The 23,258-nt window shown below is 44.2% G+C and overlaps 1 protein-coding gene across 1 annotated transcript in view; it reads left to right on the top strand.

Annotated features, from left to right (window-relative positions):
- The window catches only part of LOC117349776 (nuclear pore membrane glycoprotein 210-like), a 90,898-nt gene that overhangs the window by 15,988 nt on the left and 51,652 nt on the right, over positions 1-23,258 (top strand). The window contains 7 exon segments of the mRNA XM_033923370.1: positions 723-881; positions 1,548-1,619; positions 3,263-3,372; positions 5,695-5,825; positions 10,223-10,403; positions 10,837-10,992; positions 11,995-12,190. Of these exon segments, the coding sequence (XP_033779261.1) occupies positions 723-881; positions 1,548-1,619; positions 3,263-3,372; positions 5,695-5,825; positions 10,223-10,403; positions 10,837-10,992; positions 11,995-12,190 (1,005 nt within the window).

Raw genomic sequence — 23,258 nt, 5'->3', positions numbered from 1 at the left:
TGGCAACTTGGGGGCAGTTTTTTGCCGATGAGTCAGTGATCCCATGTTGTACTCTTTCTAAAGACTATCAACTTCCTCTCCAAGCGTTCTATGCATATATTCAAGTACAGCATTTCTCGACCGCAGCCCATATCAAGCATATTGTGCTATGGGATGACTCTCTTTTGGAAGACTTATGTGAAGATTCCAGAGGCAGAATAGTCCTAGCCTCAGAAGTGTGAGGACGCTAAGAAAAGAGTTCCTCAAAGAACCCTTGAAAAAGCCCTTATAGGCGAAACTGGTTCCATCGGGGCATGCTAGAGACACTGCATTAAATGATAAGTAAAAAATAAAACATATGCTATTTCCTAGTCTTTATTTATTTTGAAGAAAGACAATAATACAAGCTACATACAAGTAGAACTGATGGCTCATATGCCACATTGTAATTGAACTCTAATCAGTGAGGTTCATAGTTGTTGTGGGAGTTTCCAAATTGCCTCACTTTTCATCTTCATTATTCTTTTAGTGACCTTTCCCTACACCTTATGAATTGTTTATTTTTTTGAACTTTTGATATATAATTCAATAGGGTGGTGTTTATGAATGATATCTCCCAGTGAACTCATTTTCGAAAGAATAATCCTTATATACAGTTTTAAACCATTCTTTCTCTATTGGGTTCGTTGTTTGTTGGGGGAATATAAGGGCAGTTACATCTCATATTTCTGGTTCTCCTGCAGAGATGGAGCTGCCTCTAGCTAATTATGACCTTCAGCTGCAGAATCAGACTGCAGCACCAGGTGGAAATCTTAACACGTCTGTAGCACAGCTCGATACAACGACCCTGACAGTGACGGCACTGCAGTTGGGATACGCTAACTTGGTGTTCATTTACAAGAGTATCCTTCAGTGCTAAAAGTAAATAGGGAAACTGGGAGACACAGGGGGAAAGGGTGAGATCCTGGGATTTGAAGGTGTGAGTGAGGAAGCAAGATTGCTCGTCTCTGGACGTAAATATTGCCTAAAAATGCAAACACTTAAGGTTTAGACTCAGCTGGGTAAAGCGGAGGCAGAATATAGCGTGAGTAGGTTAATGAAATGGGTGCATCAGGGGCGAGAATAAGTGAATGAGTAAAGAGAATAGATTATATGGGTGTCGGAGGGAGGATAGAGGATACGTGATGTGTGAGTGAAGAGGACAGAGTGTGTATGATGGAGGGGAGAGAGAATAGGGAATATGGGGGGAGAGCATAGGGTGTATACGCATTGAAAATATTTGATATTGCGTTTATATCAAAACTTTAATAAACTTGAAACTTGTATGAGGGTTAATCTATTCTAGAGGGATGTGTAAGTGAAGAGGATAAGGGTGTATGAGGGAGGGAAAAGAGGATGGGGAGATGGGTACAGGGAGATGATGTGCTCTGCTAAGAGGCTGCACACAGGAATGCCAGAGCTCCAGGTCCTGGATATTGGGAGTCATCTCTCTATGCCTTATTGTAAGCTGGAGCTGGCCTCGTTCAGCCCACCAAAGTCTGTGTCTGAATTCCTGAAACATGTTTCAGATGTGCACATGCAAGGGGCTGCTCACTTGCTTCCCAACTGTACCATTTATGTGGTGGAGCCTGGATTCTTAGGTAACTAAAGTCTGACTTAGCGATTTGGGTGAGGTGTCGTCATAGGAAGTTTCACTGAAGTTCAGTTTAGGTCAGAGGTCGGCAACCTTTTTTTTCAGCAAAGAGCCAATTTATCCAAAATGTCTGACCTAAATTTTACAAAGAGCCACAAGGTGTAGCTTCTCTCCCCTCCAACTCCTTTCAAGTCTCTGCACCTCTCATTCCTCCCTCCCCCAACCCATAGCCAAGTCTTTCACCTCTCCATGCCCCGACCTTTTAATCTCCCAACCCCACGATTCCCCCTCCCCCAGGCCTACCGAGGTACCTGGTGATCCAGCGGGAGTCTTTAAGGCAGGAGCGCAGCCCTCTCGCCCCTGCCTTCTAAAATGGCTGTTACGACCTCTCACATTGCTGAAGTCCTTCTCCCACCATCCCCACTGTTTCTGTTTCATGGTCCAAACTCAGACTGGGTGTGTCAGCTGATTCAGTAGTTGGCTCCTCGTATATCTTCTGGGAAGAGAGCAGGCCAGAAGCACAATGTCCTGAAGCTGTATCTGGGCTCCACACTTGGATCAGCATTTTGCCATTTCAGCAGGGGCCATCATTAGTGTAGGAGGGGGAGAGAGATTAACAAGCCAGATGCTTAAAGAGATAGTGAAGAAAAACAAGGGTACTCACCCACTTGAGTGGAGGAGTGACCTAATTGTTAGTGCAGTGGGCTAAGACCCTAGGGAACTGCAGCTCCCTGTAACCTTGGGCAAGGAATTTAATCCTTCATTGCCTTGTTTATACAGTTTAAGTTGTGGGCCCATTAGAGAGAGAGAAAATTCCTGCATGTAATATACATGTATAATTATTTTGGTTGTACCACATTATATATGACCCATGACCCTTTACCCCCTTAGCATGGCTAGCAAAGGTTTCTCTGTATAGAACAGAGCCCAAGTGTGGAGTACTTCTCTCTTTTTTAAGGAGAGAGGAGAGCCCAGACTGAGAAGTAAAGGGGGAAGGAAGGGACCCAGCACAACCAGCTATACCTCAAAGTGGTTAGGGGACCACCTAACCTCCTGCTCAATTGAAACCAGGAAACAATGAAGCAAGAGCAAGCCTCAAAAGAGGTTCTGAAGCTTCACTGGGAACCATCTACCACCTACTGAACATAGGTATATACTGAATTGGAGCAACTGCTGACAGATGGTCCACAATTTCTGGACTGATGTGTAGTTGGAAGATATAGTTGACACAGATAGCTTAGCTAAGTTTAAAATGGGTTTGGACAAGTTCTTGAAGAAAAAGTCCAAAAACAATTAAGCAGGTTGATTGGGAAAATCCATTGCTCAGTCCTGGAAGTAAGCAACAAGAAATGGATCTTCTTTTTGGGCTCTTTCAAGGACTTTCTATTGGCCTGACCTGGCCTAGCCATTGCTGAAAATGAGATGCTAGGCTCAATGAGTCTTTAGTGTTACCAGCATGACACTCTATTTGTTCCATTGACTTTTCTGGACTTGGTGTTTGGTTGAGAAGTGACCCTAAGTAATCTGTTTAATGCTGTGACATAAGTAGAAAGACTGTAGAGTCTAAGGAATAAGGTCTATAGTCAACTGGAAATATCCGGTTCATGAACAGTGTGTACTGAGAAGAAATGTGCGTCTCTTTCCCCATAGGGTTTATAGTTGTCCCTGGAGACAGATGGATTCTTGAAGTGAGAAGGCAGTATGAAATCAGCGTGGAGATCTATGAGCGAGAGAATAGCATGAAAGTCTATGTTGCAGATGTAAGTGTTCGATCTCCGTAAATAGAGCTGTGAATGAGAGAAGAGCAGGGTACATGGCATGGACATTAATGTTACCTCATAACTTTGGTGACTCCATACTGCCAATACAACAGATCACTGTATGTATGGGAGAAGAAGCAAGAGAGGACCAGAGGATTCATATAATATACCATATTGCAACTTCCCATCTCTGAACATGGGAACAAGAATTTGGAGTCTTTTCCAAAGAGAGAACAGCAATTTACCCACTGAAATAGGGAGTGGGAAAACTGACATCTTCCTCACCACAGGCAAAAGTTCCCCAGAAAGGGAGACTTCATTATGTACATTTTCAGAGGGAAATATCACAGAGAGGTTAACTCTTTTAACATTTGCTGTATCCGCAGGCTTTTCCTTCAGAACCTCTAAAGCCATTGCATCCCTGTCTCTGTTCTCCATACCTTGGAGAGCCTGTCTCACACAGATCTGCCCAACTATTAGAAAACTAATTCTGTCTGCGTGAAATTTTCTCCTGCCCAGTGGCTAAATTTAGAGGGTGATCACTCCAAGCCAGTTCCATGAAAAAAACAGTGTTTTACTTGGGCAAATGGGTTGTTCCAGAACAGGTCACCTTCAATGCATGTCAAGTTGACTGTTCCAGAACCTCATTGTTTGGGCCACAAATGAGATTTTAAAATGAGTTCCTGGTGTTTCCAAAGGAAAAAAGCTTCTGCAGGAAGTGGGAAGGAGGAGGGGGAAGATTTCTGCAACCATCTTTCTCAGGTACTAATTACAGCAAAATTAAGTACGTATCTTTGCTTGAATTATTGGCAATAGTCAATTGACTTACAATAATCAGTGGCTAGGGCCACCCAATGAGAATAACACAGTGACAGAATTTATCATTTTCTCCGTACCCGCGGAAACCCATCACGTGTCATTCTTTAGTGTCTATCTCAACCTCAGTCCTTCTACACCGGCATTCTTCAATGCAAGGCTTGAGGGTCAGTGGCTGTGCCCATTCATACTCCGATTCTTCCCTCTTTCCTTAAAGAATGACATGAGAATGGTTTCCCATGGTTATCTACAGGGACGGAGACAAATTCTGTCACCATGTCATTCTTTATAAATTTATTAACACTTACTTTTAGTCCTCAATATATCAAGCAATCATCTCAAGAAATAATCAAATGTGATAAAAGGAGGAAAAAACTTCAAGTGCTTTTTAGTGACAAGTATTTAATCCTGTCTTCTCCTTTAGAAGCTATCATCAGTCAGAAAAACATCTTTAATGCCTAATAAACATCAACTTCTTTGTAGCCGTTACAGCAAAAAAAAAGAAAAATCACCACTTAACTTCCATGGTAATCATGCTCATTGTCCATTATGTGTTCTATGGAGCTTCCGTGTTTCAGTCTGGCTTCCTCAGGAACTTACACCATAGCTGAAAACACAGCAGCAAATGTTCCGCATTATTATTCACATATAATGTCGATGTTAGAAGACTGACTCAGTACCGCACATGGTACATTTGCCGCTGCGTATTCAGCTACAGTGTAAATTCCTGAGGAAGCCAGAGTGAAATTTGGAAGCTCTGTATTACACAGATTGGACACTGAGCATGATGAAGTTAATTGACCGCTATTGCAGAACCCCAAACGACCCTACAGACTTAAGCCCTGACACCGGCTCCAGAGGATGCTCAAACAACTGAGAATGTATTAAGATGTGAATGTGTGAGAGGTCACTGCTTCATTTCCTTTATCAAAAGTATTTTCAGTTCATCTTTATTATCCTGAGTAGATTATAAGTAAATCTTCTGTTAAATATAGTCCATTTGTATTTGCACTGACAAAAAGCACAGGAGCTAACTTTTCAGAATGATTGGGGTGCTAAATTCAAAGCAAATTCCCCCCTCATTGGACACAGTGGAGGAGTTATATAATCTTGGACATGCACAATCACCTACAGAGCTAGATCCTATGAGTTTCCCAGATCCACAGCACCAATGTGGGTGCATTATTCATCATCTCATAGGAGCCAGCTCTGTGGGTGCTTGAGCATCCACAATATTGAGTAAACCCCTTGCATGTGTCCAGTGAGGGGTAATTTCCATTGGGCTTTGACAAAGTTGGCCGTTATGCATTGTCCCATAGCATTGTGGGAACTGGGGATGGTTTGAAGAAGGTACCACAGCCAGGTAGCAGGGCAAAATCAAACCAGCTGGTTTCCTGCTGAAAAAGGTCCTCAGTTCAGCCATCCAGACCCTAATTGGCTAGATTTAAATCTGTGTACAGCAAGATCCTGGAGTTTTGAGGTAATCCTTTGTGTTTCTCTCTACAGAATATAAAGATAAAATATTTCTTTCCTGCTATGCACTTTGATGTGCTGACATCCTCTTTGAATGGTTCCTATCACGTGGTCCTTGTTCAAAAGGAGGGCACGACCATCATTAGAGCTACACTGATAGGAGTGCTGACTCAGGTGGGGGCTGAGATGACTCGACAAGAACACTGAAGTACCAGGGCTGCACTTTGTATAAATTTTGTTTTACGAAATGTCAGATTAATTCTTGCATATAAACCACTATCTTTGAGATTCTCCCCAAATGTTCGGCATACTCTTTCACCCTCATTACACTAACCTTCTGCTCTGTTTATAATGGAAATGCCATATATTCAAATCATTCACATCTGGTAACTTCTTCGTGGCACACTTATTTAAGGTTTATCAGTTCCTGCAAATAAGTACATCTGAAGTTTCCAAAGTATTCATTAATTCACGTTTGCAATTGACTGTATTTATTTAAAATATTTCTAGCCCACCCTATCCTTCCACCGTAGGTAGTTTAAATAAAACCTGACCTGGCGTTGAACATCCCTGCTTTAAGCTGAGTGGTAGTTTTCCACCTACAGTCCTGCCAGTAGGGGGTGATGTTTCACCATCACATGTTCAATAGTGAGGGACAGGCAAGTTCTGTTGAACTGCATGGAACCTGCCTTTAGCGAATGAAAGCACAATATTGAAGCACCACCCCCCTACTAGTAGCAATTCAGTTGGAGGACACCCACTCAGAGGACATTCCCTTTTACTCTGCATTGATCGGCTCCAGCAGACACCTCACATAGTCTGTGCTAGATCAGATAGAGGGTAATTTTAAGACTGGACGCACACAGACATGCACCTTTTTTTCTTTTTAAGGCAGTTTCTTTATGAATTGATTGGGATTTATTAATCACCTTTATTGTACAGCTGATACAGTTTAACATTCAACTTATAATAGTAAAATGATAAAATAAAAGCATAAATAGAAACAATGAGATAAATGTGGAAATGGCAAATTGAAACCTAGGAGTAGGACTAACATGGCAGTGTATCAGAAATACAAGCATTGAAGAGCTCACAGAACAGTCAAATAACTGAAATGTGATAACAATAACATTATAGATAGCATGGAAGAATATTCAAATAAGATATATATTGTGTTTCTACAACACAATGAAATATCTTAATAAACTCTCATTAGAATATTCAAATAACAGAGAATGGTGCTAACACTTTACACTACAGTATGTTGAAATAGCTTCATAAACTCTTGTCTTGACCATCGAGTTAAACCCCCATTAGTTGCGAGGGTTGTAGAGTGCCCACTATTTGTTTTCATGCTCCACCTCCCATCACTCTGGGATGAGCTCTGCCCCTTCAGTCTTACTCTCTACAAACGAGGAGTAGGGAGCCGGTCTGTCCTGCTCAATTTAATATTTCTTATTTCTGGGGTTTTACTATCTGGTCGGAGGCTTTTGGTGCTTCAGAGGATCCCGGTCACCCCGGGGCATCTCTGGCTGCAAGAAGATACAGGGCTGAGGTCTGTAGCCCACAGGCACATGCCTTGCATGATTCCTGTGGCCAGTCTGAATTGGTAGTTCTCGGAGCTCATGGTCTGTACCCCCTTGGGAGCAATCTCGCCCAAGGTTCATCTGCAGTAGACTTGAGTGGTTCCTGTGGCTGTTTTATTCAGGATCGGGGCCGAATGCATTCCCCCCCTCCCCAACGTTGCATGGCAGGGGTCTGAGAGTCCAGTTCCATGTGTTGGCATTCCATAGAAACAAGCCATCTATTGAACTCCAGGCTTGTCTGAGGCAGATTTAATTAATTAATTAATTAAATTAATTTTCTATCTCGTTCTCCCCAAAGAACTCGGAACGGGTTACAGGTTAGAATACATAATATACAGTTAACGGGTTACAGTTTGCCATAGATACAGTGCAAAGTTTTTCAATACAAGTTTTTATCCTAACTGAACACATACAAGTGATCTAATACCAATATACATAACTAGTCTTTAAGCCCGTTACATTAACAGGTGCTAGAATAGATGTATGTGTCTGTCTTTCTTTCTTTCTCTCTCTCCCCTTGGCCGCTGTCTGTCTATGTTTATTTGTTTTTCTCTCCTTGGACACTGGCTGTCTCTCCTTAGACGCTGGCTGTCTCTCCTTGGACGCTGCCTGAATGTCTTCCTTTCTGTCTGTCTCACTGGCCCCCTGTGTGTCATTGTTTGTGTCTGTGTCCTTGTGTCATTCCCCCCCCCCCCAAAGCAAAGCTGTCTGGCCCCAACATACCCCTTCCCCCAAAGCAGCCCCCTTTCCCTCTCCCTGACCCCCTTGTGTCTTCCCCCTCCCCCCCAGCAAAGCCGTCTACCCCCCAGCACACCTCTCCAACAAAAGCATCCCCCTGTACCTGCAGCACTGGCACGACACCCTTCAGCCAATTGTGAGTGCTCAGAGCGCGAGAGGGAGCAGGGCCTGCAGCTTCTTCGGCGTTGGTGAGGAAGGAGAGGTTGGCTCAACTCTCCACAGGGGCTTTGGGGACAGTCTTCTGCGCCTCGAAGCCCTCCTCCCAGCAGCCACTTCCAGCAGCACTCCGTACTGCCTTCCTTCCACTGCCCAGAGTAGATGTCTGTACGTCTAGGTTTTTTAAATTTGTCTCTCTCTCTTTGGACGCTGTCTGTCTGTCATTCTTTGTGTCTGTGTCTCTCCCTGGTCCCCTGTCTGTCCGTCTTTCTTTCTGTCTGTCTCCCTGGCCCCCCTGCTTGCCAAAGCAGCTCCCTTTCCCTCTCCCCCTGTTCTGCAATGCCTACCTGCTCCATGCCCCCTTTTGTTCCTCCCCCCCCTATGATTGCTGTCTGCACTCAGCACAACCCTCCCACCAAAACAGCCCCCTTTCCTGCCTGCTCCATGGCCCTTCTTTTTCCTCTTCCCCTCCAGTTCTTCCCCTCCAGCACACCCCTCCCCCCAAAACAGCCCCCTTTCCTGCCTGCTCCATGGCCCTTCTTTTTCCTCTTCCCCTCCAGCACACCCCTCCCCCCAAAGCAGCCCCTTATCCTGCCTGCTCCATGGCCCTTCTTTTTCCTCTTCCCCTCCCTCCATCCATGGTTCCTGTCACCGCTGCCATTCCTATTTAAAATGGCCTGCTGAGGTTCGCGGCCGGCTATAGTGAACCTCGCAGGCCGCTGTCCACCTCAGTAGCATGTTCCCTCTGACGCGATCCACCTCAGTAGCAGTTCCAGCACAGAAGCATGGCACAGTGAGTAAAGCTATTACAGCCTATGGTATGTCAGGGGAGACTGGCATCAAAGATGACCATATCCAGGTAGATCAGGATGGCCATATCTTCTGCCTATAATGGATGTGGAAAGCAATCTCCAGTGTTGGTGAAGGCACTATCCACTTGTAGTGTTGCATCATCTTGGGGAGAGTCTAGAATAGTGTCACCTGCAATGATTTGTTGGGCAGCCTATTGGTCCAATCTTCACACATTTACCAAGTTTTACTGGGTGGATGTAGCAGCAGGGATAGACACTATTGTTGGGTCCTCAGTACTGACAGCAGGCTCATCTGTTCCACCCTAGAAACCTGGGACTGCTCTGATATGTCCCGCTAGTTAAGACTACCAGGCTTGTTGCACAAGAAGGAAAGATTAGGTTCTTACCTTGCTAATCTTCTTTCTTATAAACAAGTATGGTAGTCTTAACGCCCACTCTGTCAGATATATACTAGCCTGCTTTCTGCTTTAGACATGCTTGTTCAGTCAGATGTCTCATTTCTGTTGCATATCCTGTAAGGTCAGAAATGAAGAATTCATTCATAAGAGCTACAGAACTGTTGACACACAGGTAGGTGGGTTCTTTTTTATTACTACCTTGTTTCTTTCATTTGAACACTTTTTTTTTTTTGCTGGATACCATCAAGAACAACATGGGAATGAACATCAAACAATAGAAGAAGCCGTGGACAACAGGGACACATGGTGAGGACTGGTCTACAGAATATACAAGGGTCAGACACAACTAAATGGATAGTAGTAATAGTTTGTTTTGTTTAGTTGTAGTTAACAAGCATTGTTCTTTAATGTTTACATTTTTAGTAGAACAGTCTTATCTAGTTTTGGGGAGTTTTCCTGCATTCCTCTTATGTTTGCGCTGTAGGACTCGCTAGAAGCTTTGGTACCAACTGATGGGGTGGAGCATGAAAACAAACTGGGCTCTCTACAACCCTTGCAACTAACGGGAGTTTAACCCGATGGTCGAGATGACCAGTCCCATTTACAAGAAAGCAGATTAGCAAGGTAAGAACCTAATCTTTCCTTACTCTGATTACTAATCAATGTAAACTGCTTCGGATATAAGCAGTATATAAAGAAAATTATAATATTCAAATAATGTGTGTATATGAGGGAACAGTTGTGATGCATTTGTACTATGGTGGGACTGTATGTGTGTATGTATGTATGAGGGAAGTTTGCACTACTGTATCCACATCCTTTGATAAGCCACTGCCTGAGGCAAATTAACAAAATGAGACGAGTGGCATAGAGTTTTCCAGAATGATGATATGCAGTTCTTGTTTTTTTTGTAGAATGACATTTTCAGCACTTTAGCCTCCCCCATTTCTCACGAGCAGGAAGTGAGAATTTTTCTTCCTATCATCCTTCTGCCTAGTTTCCTCGCATTCCCACACCACCATCGTGAAGTTGCTTATCGCTATCAGATCCAGGTAAGCTGCTGCTAGTGTTTATCATCTGGTAATGCTTGGAAGATGAGATCTTCATCAAGGGATCTCCTCATATCTACATTGTGCCAAACCTTTGTATGATGCTCTACCACGAAGGACTTGGCTCTGCATTCCAGCCGTGGCTCTTGTTCGCAGTGATAGGCTGTACTTCTGTTCTATGTACCATGGTTGTGCCCCTGTGTTCTGTAGTGGGCTTCATCTCAGTTTGAGGCAGTGTTAGGTGTGTCTCATTCTGACTGAGCTATTCTCATGTGCCACAGTGCGCTGTACCTCAGAAAGACATGGTGAGCTAGCTGTACCTCAATATGATAGTGGCTTTGCTCATGAGCTGGGTGAGTGGAAACATAGTAAGGCTCGTAGACCGGAGTGAGCTTCCTCAGTACAGCTTTATGGTCTTGCTTTATTTCCTCAATAGGTGAATGGAGGGAGCGGCAATTTCACATGGATCTCTTCCAATCAGAGTGTTGCCATGGTTACCGTACGAGGTGTAGTAACAACAGGTGTGATCATAGGGCAGACTCTCATCCAGGCCCGAGATGTGCTGAACCCTTTCCACTATGGAGAGATCAAGGTAAGTCTTCTTGTCGTTTCCTACACAGAGGATCTCTAGCCCGTGAGGAGCAATGCTACTAAAGAGTGTCTGAATTAACGACAAATGCAACATTTGTGTAAATTACTGGGAGCTGTGAATATATTAGGTTTCCAACGTGGTGCTCACAGCTGGATACTGGGACTCATTCCTCCTTTCTCTGAATATTTTCTGTGTGGTTTTTCCTGATGTGTTCACAGCTGAATAAAGGGACTCACTCCCCCTTTCTCATGAGTATTTTTGGTATGTTATGTCCTAATGTGCTCACAGCTGGATACTGGGACTCATTCCTCCTTTCTCTGAATATTTTCTGTGTGGTTTTTCCTGATGTGTTCACAGCTGGATAAATGGACTCACTCCCCCTTTCTCTGAGTATTTTCTGTATGGTGTGCCCCCTTGTGTTCACAGCTCAATACTGGGACTCTTTCTTCCTTTCTCATGAGTATTTTTGGTATGATGTGTCCTGATGTGTTCACAGATGGATACTGGGACTCATTCCTCCTTTCTCATGAGTATTTTTGGTATGATATGTCCTAATGTGCTCACAGATGGATACTGGGACTCATTCCTCCTTTCTCATGAGTATTTTTGGTATGATATGTCCTAATGTGCTCACAACTAGATACTGGGACTCATTTCCCCTTTCTCTGAGTATTTTCTGTATGGTGTACCTCCTTGTGTTCATAGCTCAATGCTGGGACTCATTCTTCCTTTCTCATGAGTATTTTTGGTATGATATGTCCTGATGTGTTCACAGCTGGATATTGTGACTTGCTCCTTCTTTCTCTGAGTGTGTTCTGTATGATGTCTCTCCTGATGTGCACACATCTGAATATTGAATGTTCTTTTTCATTCTTGATCTAAGTGGTAATGGTAGATGTCAGGGGTTCTGTTTTTCTTTCACTATTCTCTCTATGCTGTAGTCTTAGCCAGATGCGTCTTTTCTGCTTCTCTGAGAATTTCCTTCACCCTTTCTTTTGTCAGGTTTACATCCTTAAGTTGACTAAGATGCAGCTGGATCCTGTCCATGCTGACGTAGAAGTTGGACATCCTATCGATGTCCCATTGGTCATGTATAACACAGATAAAGAGACAAAGCAAACGGTGGCTTTCACCGACTGCTCCCTGCTGACGCTGAACATCAAGATGGATAAACAAGGTGTTTTCAGCTTCATTGAGGGTAAGGATGCAGTGGAGTCAGGCTCTTTTATTTACTTACAGCCCCTGAGAAAAAGTGTTGCACCTTTCTCTTATACTGCCTTTTACTGCTTCTCTCTTCTGTTTAATGAACAAATATTTCCGCACAGACCTCATACAGCCTTTGATTCTATAGACACAACGTTAAAAGTTTCCAAGTGAGTGAAATCCTGCAGTTGGTTTCTTTTTTTTTAAATTCTTTATTCATTTCTAATTTACCAACAAGTGTACAGTAAATATCAAGCATTTAAAATACAAGATCACTTGAAAATCTTCAATATTACAACAAAAAGATTTAACCCCCACCCCCTCCCACTTCCATTTTCAACAACAACAAAAAAAATACACCACATGAATATAGCATCTAATTATTCATATAGATTATTCATAAAATTCCATCCCCCCATACCACAAATAAAAAAAAAATTAAAATTGGGAAAAGTGTAAATTATTCATTATAATAACTTATAAATGACCCCCACACATCCTTAAATTTATTATAGTATCCTTTTTGAACTGCCAACGCTCTTTCCATTTTAAACACATGACATACTGAATTCCACCAGAAACAATAATTCAACCTTGTACAATCTTTCCAGTTATACGTTATTTGTTGAATGGCAACTCCTGTCAATATCATCAAAAGCTTATTATTATTAGCAGATATTTGAGGCTTAGCTCTCATCAGCATGCCAAATAAAATTGTGTCGTATGATAATGCTACATAATTTTCCAATAAATGATTTATTTGGTCCCAAATAGACATCCAAAAAGTTTTAATAAATGGACAATAAAACAATAAATGATCTAAAGTTCCAGCTTCTAAGTGTTGGTTTCTAATTCCACTTAGAAATAAGAAATCTAAGATCAGACTCACACATTGCTGATCAACTTCCACCATTTGTAATGAGCTTTCAGGAGCCCAGTATAAAGCTCTCATCTGACGTCAATTTCTCTTTCTCTGTTGAATTTTTTTTTTTTTTTCAATTGTATTGATGACTCGGCAGAACTCATTGATGACTTTCCGGAAAGTGGTAAAGACCCTTCTCTTCAACTAAAATTCCAACTGCAATCAACCCCCATCGCCCCCTTAAATTCCCCCTTCCTTTCTGCACTCTCTTCTCCATTCTTAACCTGTATTTAAGTTGCTGTATAGTCTTTGTACTGTCCAAATGTATTCCTCTGTGAATATTTGCTTGTAACCCGTTATGAGCTACTGGAAGGACGGGATAGAAATCTTGTTAAATATGACGGCAAAATAACTTCAGGCAGTACAATAGTAGTCATCGTCATTTTGTACATAATACCATCTCCCCCCTCCTCCAGTACCTAAATGAACTTACAAGCAGGTGGCAATAAGAGTAAACAGAAACCATAAACCACAAGAGGTATCGGTCCAAACAACATTGTCACTTACAGTATATAAAGCACAGTTACTTACCGTAACAGGTGTTATCCAGGGACAGCAGGCAGATATTCTTAACGCATGGGTGACGTCACCGACGGAGCCCCGGTACGGACATTTTTCACTAGAAAGTTCTAGTTGGCCGCACCACGCATGCGCGAGTGCCTTCCCGCCCGACGGAGGAGTGCGTGGTCCCCAGTTAAGATAAGCCAGCTAAGAAGCCAACCCGGGGAGGAGGGTGGGTCGTAAGAATATCTGCCTGCTGTCCCTGGATAACACCTGTTACGGTAAGTAACTGTGCTTTATCCCAGGACAAGCAGGCAGCATATTCTTAACGCATGGGTGACCTCCAAGCTAACAGAGAGGGAGGAGGGATGGTTGGCCATTAGGAAAATAAATTGTGTAACACAGATTGGCCGAAGTGCTCATCCCGTCTGGAGAAGGTATCCAGACAGTAGTGAGTAGTGAATGTGTGAACTGAGGACCAAGTGGCCGCCTTGCAGATTTCCTTGATGGGCGTGGAACGGAGGAAAGCCACAGAAGCAGCCATAGCTCTGACCCTGTGGGCCGTGACAGCACCTTCCAGTGAGAGACCGGCCCGAGCATAACAGAACGCAATGCAGGCAGCAAGCCAGTTGGAAAGCGTCCGTTTGGAGACAGGACGACCTAGACGGTTAGGGTCGAAGGACAAAAGGAGCTGAGGAGATGAGCGGTGAGCCCTGGTACGGTCAAGGTAGTAAGCAAGGGCACGCTTACAGTCCAGCGTGTGCAATGCCTGTTCACCAGGATGAGAATGGGGCTTAGAGAAAAAGACAGGCAACAAAATGGACTGGTTGAGATGAAAGTCCGAGACCACCTTGGGAAGGAATTTAGGATGGGTATGCAGAACCACCTTGTCATGGTGAAAAACAGTGAAAGGTGGGTCGGCAACCAGTGCATGCAGCTCACTAACCCTCCTGGCAGAGGTGATGGCAATGAGGAAAAGCACCTTCCATGTAAGAAATTTGAGTGAAGTTGTGGCAAGAGGCTCAAACGGAGGTTTCATGAGTGCTGATAAAACCACATTCAGGTCCCAGACGACTGGAGGAGGCTTCAGAGGTGGTTTGACATTGAAGAGGCCTCTCATGAACCGGGAAACCAGGGGATGAGCCGTAAGAGGTTTTCCGAGGATAGACTCATGGAACGCAGTGATGGCACTGAGGTGGACTCTGATTGAGGTCGACTTGAGGCCAGCGTCGGAGAGAGAGAGCAAATAGTCCAGTACGGTTTCCACCGCCAATGAGGTGGGATCGTGATGATGAAGCAGACACCAAGAGGAGAACCGGGTCCACTTCTAATGGTAACATTGGAGGGTGGCCGGTTTCCTGGAGGCATCCAGAATACGACGGACAGGCTGAGATAGATTCTCTGGAGAGGTCAGCCCGAGAGAAACCAAGCTGTCAGGTGGAGCGAGGACAGATTGGGATGCAGTAGAGACTGATGCTGCTGTGTAAGTAGAGTAGGAAACACAGGAAGAGGAATGGGCTCCCTGGAGCTGAGCTGGAGCAGGAGGGAGAACCAGTGTTGGCGAGGCCACCGAGGGGCGATGAGAATCATGGTGGCTTTGTCCCTGCGGAGTTTGAATAACGTCCGCAACATCAGAGGCAGTGGAGGAAAGGCATAGAGGAACCGATCCGTCCAGTCGAGCAGGAATGCATCCGGGGCCAGACGATGAGGAGAGAAGAGTCTGGAACAGAACTGGGGCAGCTGATGGTTGTGAGGAGCTGCAAAGAGGTCCACCTGAGGGGTGCCCCACTGAGCAAAGATGGAGCGGAGTGTGGGGGGATCCAGAGTCCACTCGTGAGGTTGAAGGATGCGGCTGAGATTGTCGGCCAGGGAGTTCTGTTCGCCCTGGATATAGACAGCCTTGAGGAAGAGACTGCGGGCTGTGGCCCAGGTCCAGATGCGGATGGCCTCCTGACAGAGGAGGGGAGATCCGGTGCCGCCTTGCTTGTTTATGTAGTACATGGCGACTTGGTTGTCTGTGCACAGGAGCAGAACCTGAGGGTAGAGAAGGTGCTGGAAGGCCTTGAGGGCATAGAACATGGCCCTGAGTTCCAGGAAATTGATGTGATGTTGACGCTCCTGAGGGGTCCAGAGTCCCTGAGTGCGAAGTTCTCCCAGGTGAGCTCCCCATGCATAGGGGGAGGCATCTGTGGTTATGATCATGGAGTGAGGGGGTAGATGAAAGAGTAGACCCCTGGAAAGATTGGATGAGTTCAACCACCATTGAAGAGATTGCTGAAGAGACAATGTCACAGAGATGGGATGAGAAAGAGGATCGGTGGTCTGTGACCATTGGTTGGCTAGAGTCCATTGAGGTGTCCTGAGGTGGAGTCGCGCCAGAGGAAGCACATGGACTGTCGAGGCCATGTGGCCCAGGAGGACCATCATCTGCCGAGCTGGAATGGAGTGATGAAGGAGCACCTGGCGGCAGAGGTGGAGCAGGGTCCGTTGGCGGTCGGAGGGGAGAAATGCCCTCATGAGAGTGGTGTCGAGAACGGCTCCAATGAACTGAAGTCGCTGTGTGGGAAGCAGATGCGACTTGGGGTAGTTGATCTCAAACTCCAGGAGATGGAGGAAGGAGATGGTGTACTGAGTGGCTTGTAGCACAAGTGGAGACGTAGGTGCTTTTACCAACCAATCGTCCAAGTAGGGGAACACCTGGAGGTTGTGAGACCTGAGAAAGGCCGCCACCACAATAAGGCACTTGGTGAACACCCTGGGCGATGATGCGAGGCCAAATGGTAGCACCTTGTACTGATAGTGGCAGTGCTGTATCTGAAATCGGAGGTAGCGACGTGAATTCAGATGGATTGGAATGTGAGTGTAGGCCTCTTTGAGGTCCAGGGAACATAGCCAGTCGTGTTGAGAGAGAAGAGGATAAAGCGTGGCCAGGGAGAGCATTCTGAACTTTTCCTTGACCAGACACTTGTTGAGGTCCCGGAGATCGAGGATGGGACGAAGGTCTCCTGTCTTCTTGGGAACCAGGAAGTAGCGGGAGTAGAATCCCTGACCCTTTTGGTCTGTGGGAACCTCTTCGATGGCATTGAGGAGAAGGAGGGATTGGACCTCCCTTAGGAGGAGAAGGGACTGGGAGGAGTGGGACGCAGACTCTATAGGAGGGTTGTCTGGTGGAAGAGTCTGGAAGTTGAGAGAGTAGCCATGGCGGATGATGTTGAGGACCCACAGGTCTGATGTGATGACCTCCCAACGGTTGAGGAAGAGTTGGAGATGTCCTCTGATTGGCTGAGGAAGAGGTAATGATGGTGGAAGACTGGCTATGCCCTGGAGAAAGGAGTCAAAAGGGCTGAGATGGTTTGACGGAGGAAGAGGCTTGGCAGGTTGGTGAGATTGAGAGCGAGCCTGAGTTGTTGTTGACGAGGTCTGCGAGGCTGCTGTTGGGGCGGGTTGAGAGGCCTGGCCGAGAACCTGCGCTGGTAAGAGGACTGTGGTCTATAAGGACGAGCAGGTGGAGCCTTCTTTTTAGGTTTTACCAGAGTGTCCCATCTAGTCTCATGTGCTGAGAGCTTCTGGGTGGTTGAATCCAGGGACTCCCCAAAAAGTTCATCCCCAAGACAGGGTGCGTTAGCTAGGCGGTCTTGGTGGTTGATGTCAAGATCAGATACCCTCAACCAGGCCAGACGTCGCATGGCAACAGCTATGGCAGACGCTCGGGAGGTCAGCTCAAATGAATCATAAATAGAGTGCACCATGAATTTCCGCAGTTGAAGGAGGCTGGAAATTTGTTGTTGAAAGAGTGGAACTTTGCGTTCAGGGATGTATTTTTGTAGGGCGGATAGTTGTTGTATGAGATACTTCATATAAAATGAGAAGTGAAATGTGTAATTATTCGCCCTGTTGGCTAGCATGGCATTTTGATAAAGGCGTTTGCCAAACTTATCCATCGTTTTGCCTTCTCTGCCAGGAGGGGTGGAGGCATAAACACTGGAGCCCTGAGTTTTCTTTAATGTAGACTCAACTAGGAGAGACTCATGGGGCAATTGAGGTTTGTCAAAACCCGGAATTGGGATGACTCTGTATAGGCTGTCAAGCTTACGAGGAGCTCCGGGGACAGTGAGTGGATTTTCCCAATTTTTATAAAAAGTTTCCCGCAGTATGTCATGGACGGGTAACTTGAGGAACTCTTTGGGAGGTTGTTCAAAGTCTAAGGCATCCAGAAAGGCCTGGGACTTTTTGGAGTCGGACTCTAAAGGAATAGAAAGAGCCGCCGACATCTCCCTGAGGAATTTGGTGAAAGAGGATTGCTCAGGCTTGGAAGTGGTATCGGTCACTGAGGGTTCCTCGTCTGTGGATGATGCGTCCTCCTCGGTACCGGGTGGGGATTCTTCCCATAAGTCCGGGTCCCTGATATCAGTGTGCGCATGCCGAGATGTCGGGGTGGAAGGCTAGGGGTGGCGGGTCTTAGAAAGAGACTTGCCAGAGCTCATGGAGACGGTACCGGGAGAGGAAGACCGGTGCTGATCCCGGTCCCAGGAAGAGCGGTGACATTCTGGGTCCCGGGGAGACCGGCGCCCTTCCTGGTCCCGAGGAGGATCGACCTCAGAGCGGGTCTGTACCACAGGATGAGAACGGGGTGGTTCAGCTGAGAGGACTGGCATGGAAGTGTTGAGTGGCACCGAAGGGGTGGACACCGGTGGGATGGTGCGAGGCTCGGGCCGGTCTGGTACCGAAAGAAGTAGTGCCAAGAGGGTCGGTAACAGGTGCTGGAGTTGTTGCTGCAGCTGTTCCTGCAATTTGTCATGGAGTATGGCCGCGATGCGGTCATCCAGGGGTGGCACCGGGACCGCTATTTTCTTTTTCGGTTCCATAGGTGCTGCTCCACGCCCCGGCGATGAGGCCGATGACGAGGCACTCACTGAGATCAGGGCGGAGCGTTTGCGGGGTCGGCGTGAGGCCAGGAGGACCAGCGTCGCCACTGTGGCAGGCGGGCGCTCAAGGGAGGTGGAAGGCTTCTTAGCCGGCTTACCTGGTGCCAGCGACCCCGAGGAAGGATCGGGCGTCGTCGAAGTGGTCGGTGCCGTCTTTTGCGGTACCGTCGACGTCGCTGCAGGTTCCATATCAGATCCGGTACCGAAAAGGATGTTCTACTGGATCTGCCGATTTTTTAAGGTGCGTTTCTTAAGAGTGGCACAGCGGGTGCAGGTGTCAGCCCGATGCTCTGGACCCAAACACTGTAGGCACCAATTGTTTGGGTCAGTGAGGGAGATCGGGCGTGCACACCGCTGGCACTTCTTAAAGCCTGGTTGAGGGGGCATGAAGGGAAACACGGCCTCCGCAAAATCAAAACCGGAGGCCTGTATGGTGACAACAGGCCCTGCTGGGGCCGGTTTCAAAAAATAGAGAAAATCGAGAGATTTTTTTTTTTTAATTGAATAAAAAAGAGAACCCGAAGTGGGGAAAAGAGAAAAAACGAGAAAAAAGCGCGAGCGGGAAGGCAAAAAGGATGTTTTCAACGGCCATTGAAACCACATGCGTCTTCTTCGCTCCGCGGAAACGAAGAAACTGGGGACCACGCACTCCTCCATCGGGCGGGAAGGCACTCGCGCATGCACGGTGCGGCCAACTAGAACTTTCTAGTGAAAAATGTCCATACCGGGGCTCTGTCGGTGACATCACCCATGCGTTAAGAATATGCTGCCTGCTTGTCCTGGGATAACAGTGAGAAATATAAAAAAACAAGGGAATTTATTTATTTATTTTAAAATCTCTTGTCCTCCCAACACCTAGATGGGTTACAATGAAACATACTCAGTTCATTCCGAGAAAAGACAAGCGTTACAGCTATGCACATTGACACTGAATCCCAGCATCTTTTAGTGTTGAAACATTTTATTTAATTTTTCAATAAACAAGAATACAAGCAAAGAACAAAATCCCCCCAACTCTCCCCCCTCCCCAACTACTGCTCATCCAGAAGATACAACCCATTACTTGCAACCCTACCACAACATAAAGGCTCGGAGATCTGTGTTCTGATAATCCCAAACCTCTATCCCACAACCAAACATGACCAAGTTACGTACCCCCCTGCCACCACATTACACCAGCAATAGCAGTAGCAACCCACCCCACCATACCCCCCCTCTTCCCTCCCCAGCTCCAAATATCCACAAGCCAAAAGAGATCCCATCCCAGAAGATCACATGGTTCAATAGAAAGCCACTACATTCTATTAACTCCTCCTCACCAACCTCACTCCCACCCAGAGACCCACAACAATCCCAACCCCCCAATACCATTACTCACCAGTCGCATACCACAACACTCACAGTACATTCAAAATAAGACTATGACCCTTAGGATGTAACTGTCATAAATATGGATCCCAAATTTACAAAAATCGCTGACCCCCCTTTCCTGGAACCCCTCGCTTTCCAGCAAGCCAATTGATGTACATCTGCCTGCCAACGCCAAAACCCACGGGGCTCACTTGAAGTCTAATGTTTCATGATACGTTTATGAGCCACCAGACCAAGCTTGCGACACAATAATCGACGTGCCCCTCCCAGAGCCCCAAACGCCTCAGGTAGGTCCAGCACTAATTGCTCCAGGGTACCGGTCAAGGCAAGGTGAAGACCTTGACGTATAAAACGTAAATGTCCCTCCAATACGATTGAATAGTACTACACCCCCAAAACATATGCCCATTTCCTTCCTCCGTCCCACATTTTGAACACAAGGGATTAGCTGCTCCCCACAGTAAAAATATTGTTTAGGTGTTAAGTATGCTCTATACAGCACCCTATAATAACACTCCTGCAAAGCTGCACAACGTGTCGAGAAGGGAACTCCCTTAAGATGTGCCAAAAGATCCCATTCCTGCAAAGGCACAAGCAAGTCCTTCTTCCAGCCCGTCCTGTAGATTCCCACCTCCTTACAGGGTTCCACCTTCCTCAAGCTTTTGTAAATTGTGGACACTGAGATCTCCTCTTCAGTTTCCGTGCCAAAAAAAAACATGCAGGCGAGACCCCATATGGTTACCCATCTGCCTGGGATAAATCCCAATATCTTTTTATAGCGAGCTCCACAACAGAACATCCCTCCCAACTTAATAAGTCTTGAGCAGTTGCCTAAAATGCTCCATATTTTTATATACTTTCCCTATGGACAGAAATTTCATTATTATTCTTGTTTCCACTACATTCACACTCCCTGCTGCTACATATTATTTACAATACGTTTGTAACCACATCTTTTTTTTGATTAGATACGATTGTACCTCTGGATATATTTAAAAGATGTAAAGGAAACATGAGTCGCCATTCCAGATACAACCAATCTGGAGTGTAATCAATGAGCTCAGGGAGGATCCAATACATACCTTGGCGTAAAATATAGGCTTGATGGTACCTATAAAAGTTTGGAAAATTTACCCCGCCCTCCTTAATTGTTTTTTATAAAGATACTAGAGCAATCCTAGGAGTTTTACCTAGCCAAACAAATTTTGTAAGAATAGAATTCAATTTTTTATAAAAAGACCCCTGAAAAAAAACTGGTATCATTCCCATTGGATAACAAACTACAGGCAATATCATCATTTTAACAGTTTGAACTCTCCCCCACCAAGATAAATGCAAAGGATTCCACTGCTCACACATTTCTGTTACCTTTTTTAATATAAATTTTTCATTCTCTTTCACCGTATCTTCTAGTGTGTTTTTAATCCAAATACCTAAATATTTTAGTCCATCTTCCTTCCATACAAATGAGAATGTATCAAACAAACTCCTTGTACAATGTACATTAAGTGGAAGAATTTCAGATTTACTCCAATTTATCTTATATCCTGAGAATTTTCCAAATTTTTCTATTAATTCCAACAAACATGGAATGGTTATTCTTGGATTTCTCAAATGAAGTAATATATCATCTGCATATGCAGAGACTTTATATTCCCAATCTTTACGGGGAATACCCTGTATTCCCTTTGCTTGTTGAATAGCTAATAATAAGGGTTCTAAAACAATATCAAAGAGCAAAGGAGATATTGATCAACCCTGTCTAACTCCCCTATGCAAATTAAAAAGTTCTGATAAATTATTATTAATATATAATCTTGCCATAGGGGAGCTATACAAAGTTTGAATAATTTGTATAAATTCCGAGCCTATACCAAACCATTCCAATGCCTGATTCATGAATGTCCATTCCACTCTATCAAAAGCTTTCTCTGCATCCAAAGATACCATAAAAGCTGGATCATTCATGTCTTTTGTTAAATTTAATGTGTGAAAATCCAATCTGGTATTATTAGATGAATGTCTGTTCGCAACAAATCAATTTTGATGCACATCAATGATAAAAGTGAGAGCCTTAGCCAACCGCATTGCCAATGCTTTAGCTAATAATTTTCCATCCACATTAATTAAAGAAATAGGCCTGTAATTTGAAACCAAAGTAGGATCTTTATTTGGCTTTGGCAAAACAATAGTCAAGGATTCTGCCAAGTACCTGAAATGCAACCTTTACTTAGTTGAGACTGATATAAATTTAATAAATGAGGTAATAGAGAAGTTTGAAATGATTTATAAAATTCCACTGTAAAACCATCCCCTCCTGGAGCGGATCCAACTCTAAGAGACTTCAATGCTGTTTCTAATTCTTTTAATGATATAGGCTCTTCTAAACTTTTTTTATGCGATCAGGAACTTTCGGGCCATCAATAAGCCTTAAAAATTCTAAACCTTCTTGAGTTTTATCAATATAAGACTCGGAAGAATAAAGGTCTTTATAAAAATTTTAAAATTGATTTAAAATAATTCCTATCTGAGTGTGTGTATTTCTTTTTCATCCTTTATTGCTATAATTTTTGTTTTTCTTTGCTTTAAGATAGTTTGCCAGTAATCTTCCCGCTTTATTTGAACTTCCATAATACATGATTTGCTGAGAAAATAAATCTTTCCTTACTAGTTTTGAAGATAATTCATTATATTTACCCTTTGCTTTTAAAAGAGCCTGTAAAGTGTCTTGTTCCCATTTATCTACTAATTTAGATTCCAAATGTTTAATTTCTTCTTCCAAATTAGAAAATTGTTTTCCAAGTTGTTTTTTTTAATATATGCAGAATATGAAATAATATTACCTCTTATAGTGGCTTTAAATATTTCTTTGCTAATTTCTTCTGATGTATTTATTTGAAAAAATTCAATTATCTTCAATTTAAACTCCTCAAGGAAGATTCAATCTGCAACCAATGTATTATCAAACCTCCATATTGATCTATTTTTATCCTTATCTTCAAGTTTAAAATCAATCCACACCCCTCCATGATCAGATAAAATAATTGGATCAATGGAAGCTTGTGTCACTTGTTGTACCAGTGAATTTGATACAAAAATATAATCAATTCTTGAAAATGATTTATGAACTTGTGAACAAAAAGAAAATTCCTGATCATTAAAATGAAGTATTCGCCATATATCTTTCAAATTACAAGATTGTGCCAAATTATCTAACCCTAATGATTTTATATTTTTACTTGGTTTTTTATCCATAAAAGGATCCATTACAGCATTAAAATCTCCAGCTACAACTAAATTAGAAGCAGCTAGTGGGAGTAATAATTGTATGTTCTTAAAAAATT

The sequence above is a fragment of the Geotrypetes seraphini genome, chromosome 16 (genome assembly GCF_902459505.1).
Source record: "Geotrypetes seraphini chromosome 16, aGeoSer1.1, whole genome shotgun sequence".
Lineage (NCBI taxonomy): Eukaryota > Metazoa > Chordata > Amphibia > Gymnophiona > Dermophiidae > Geotrypetes > Geotrypetes seraphini.
Note: the sequence above shows the minus strand (reverse complement) of the source record. Positions and strands in the feature narration are given on the sequence as shown.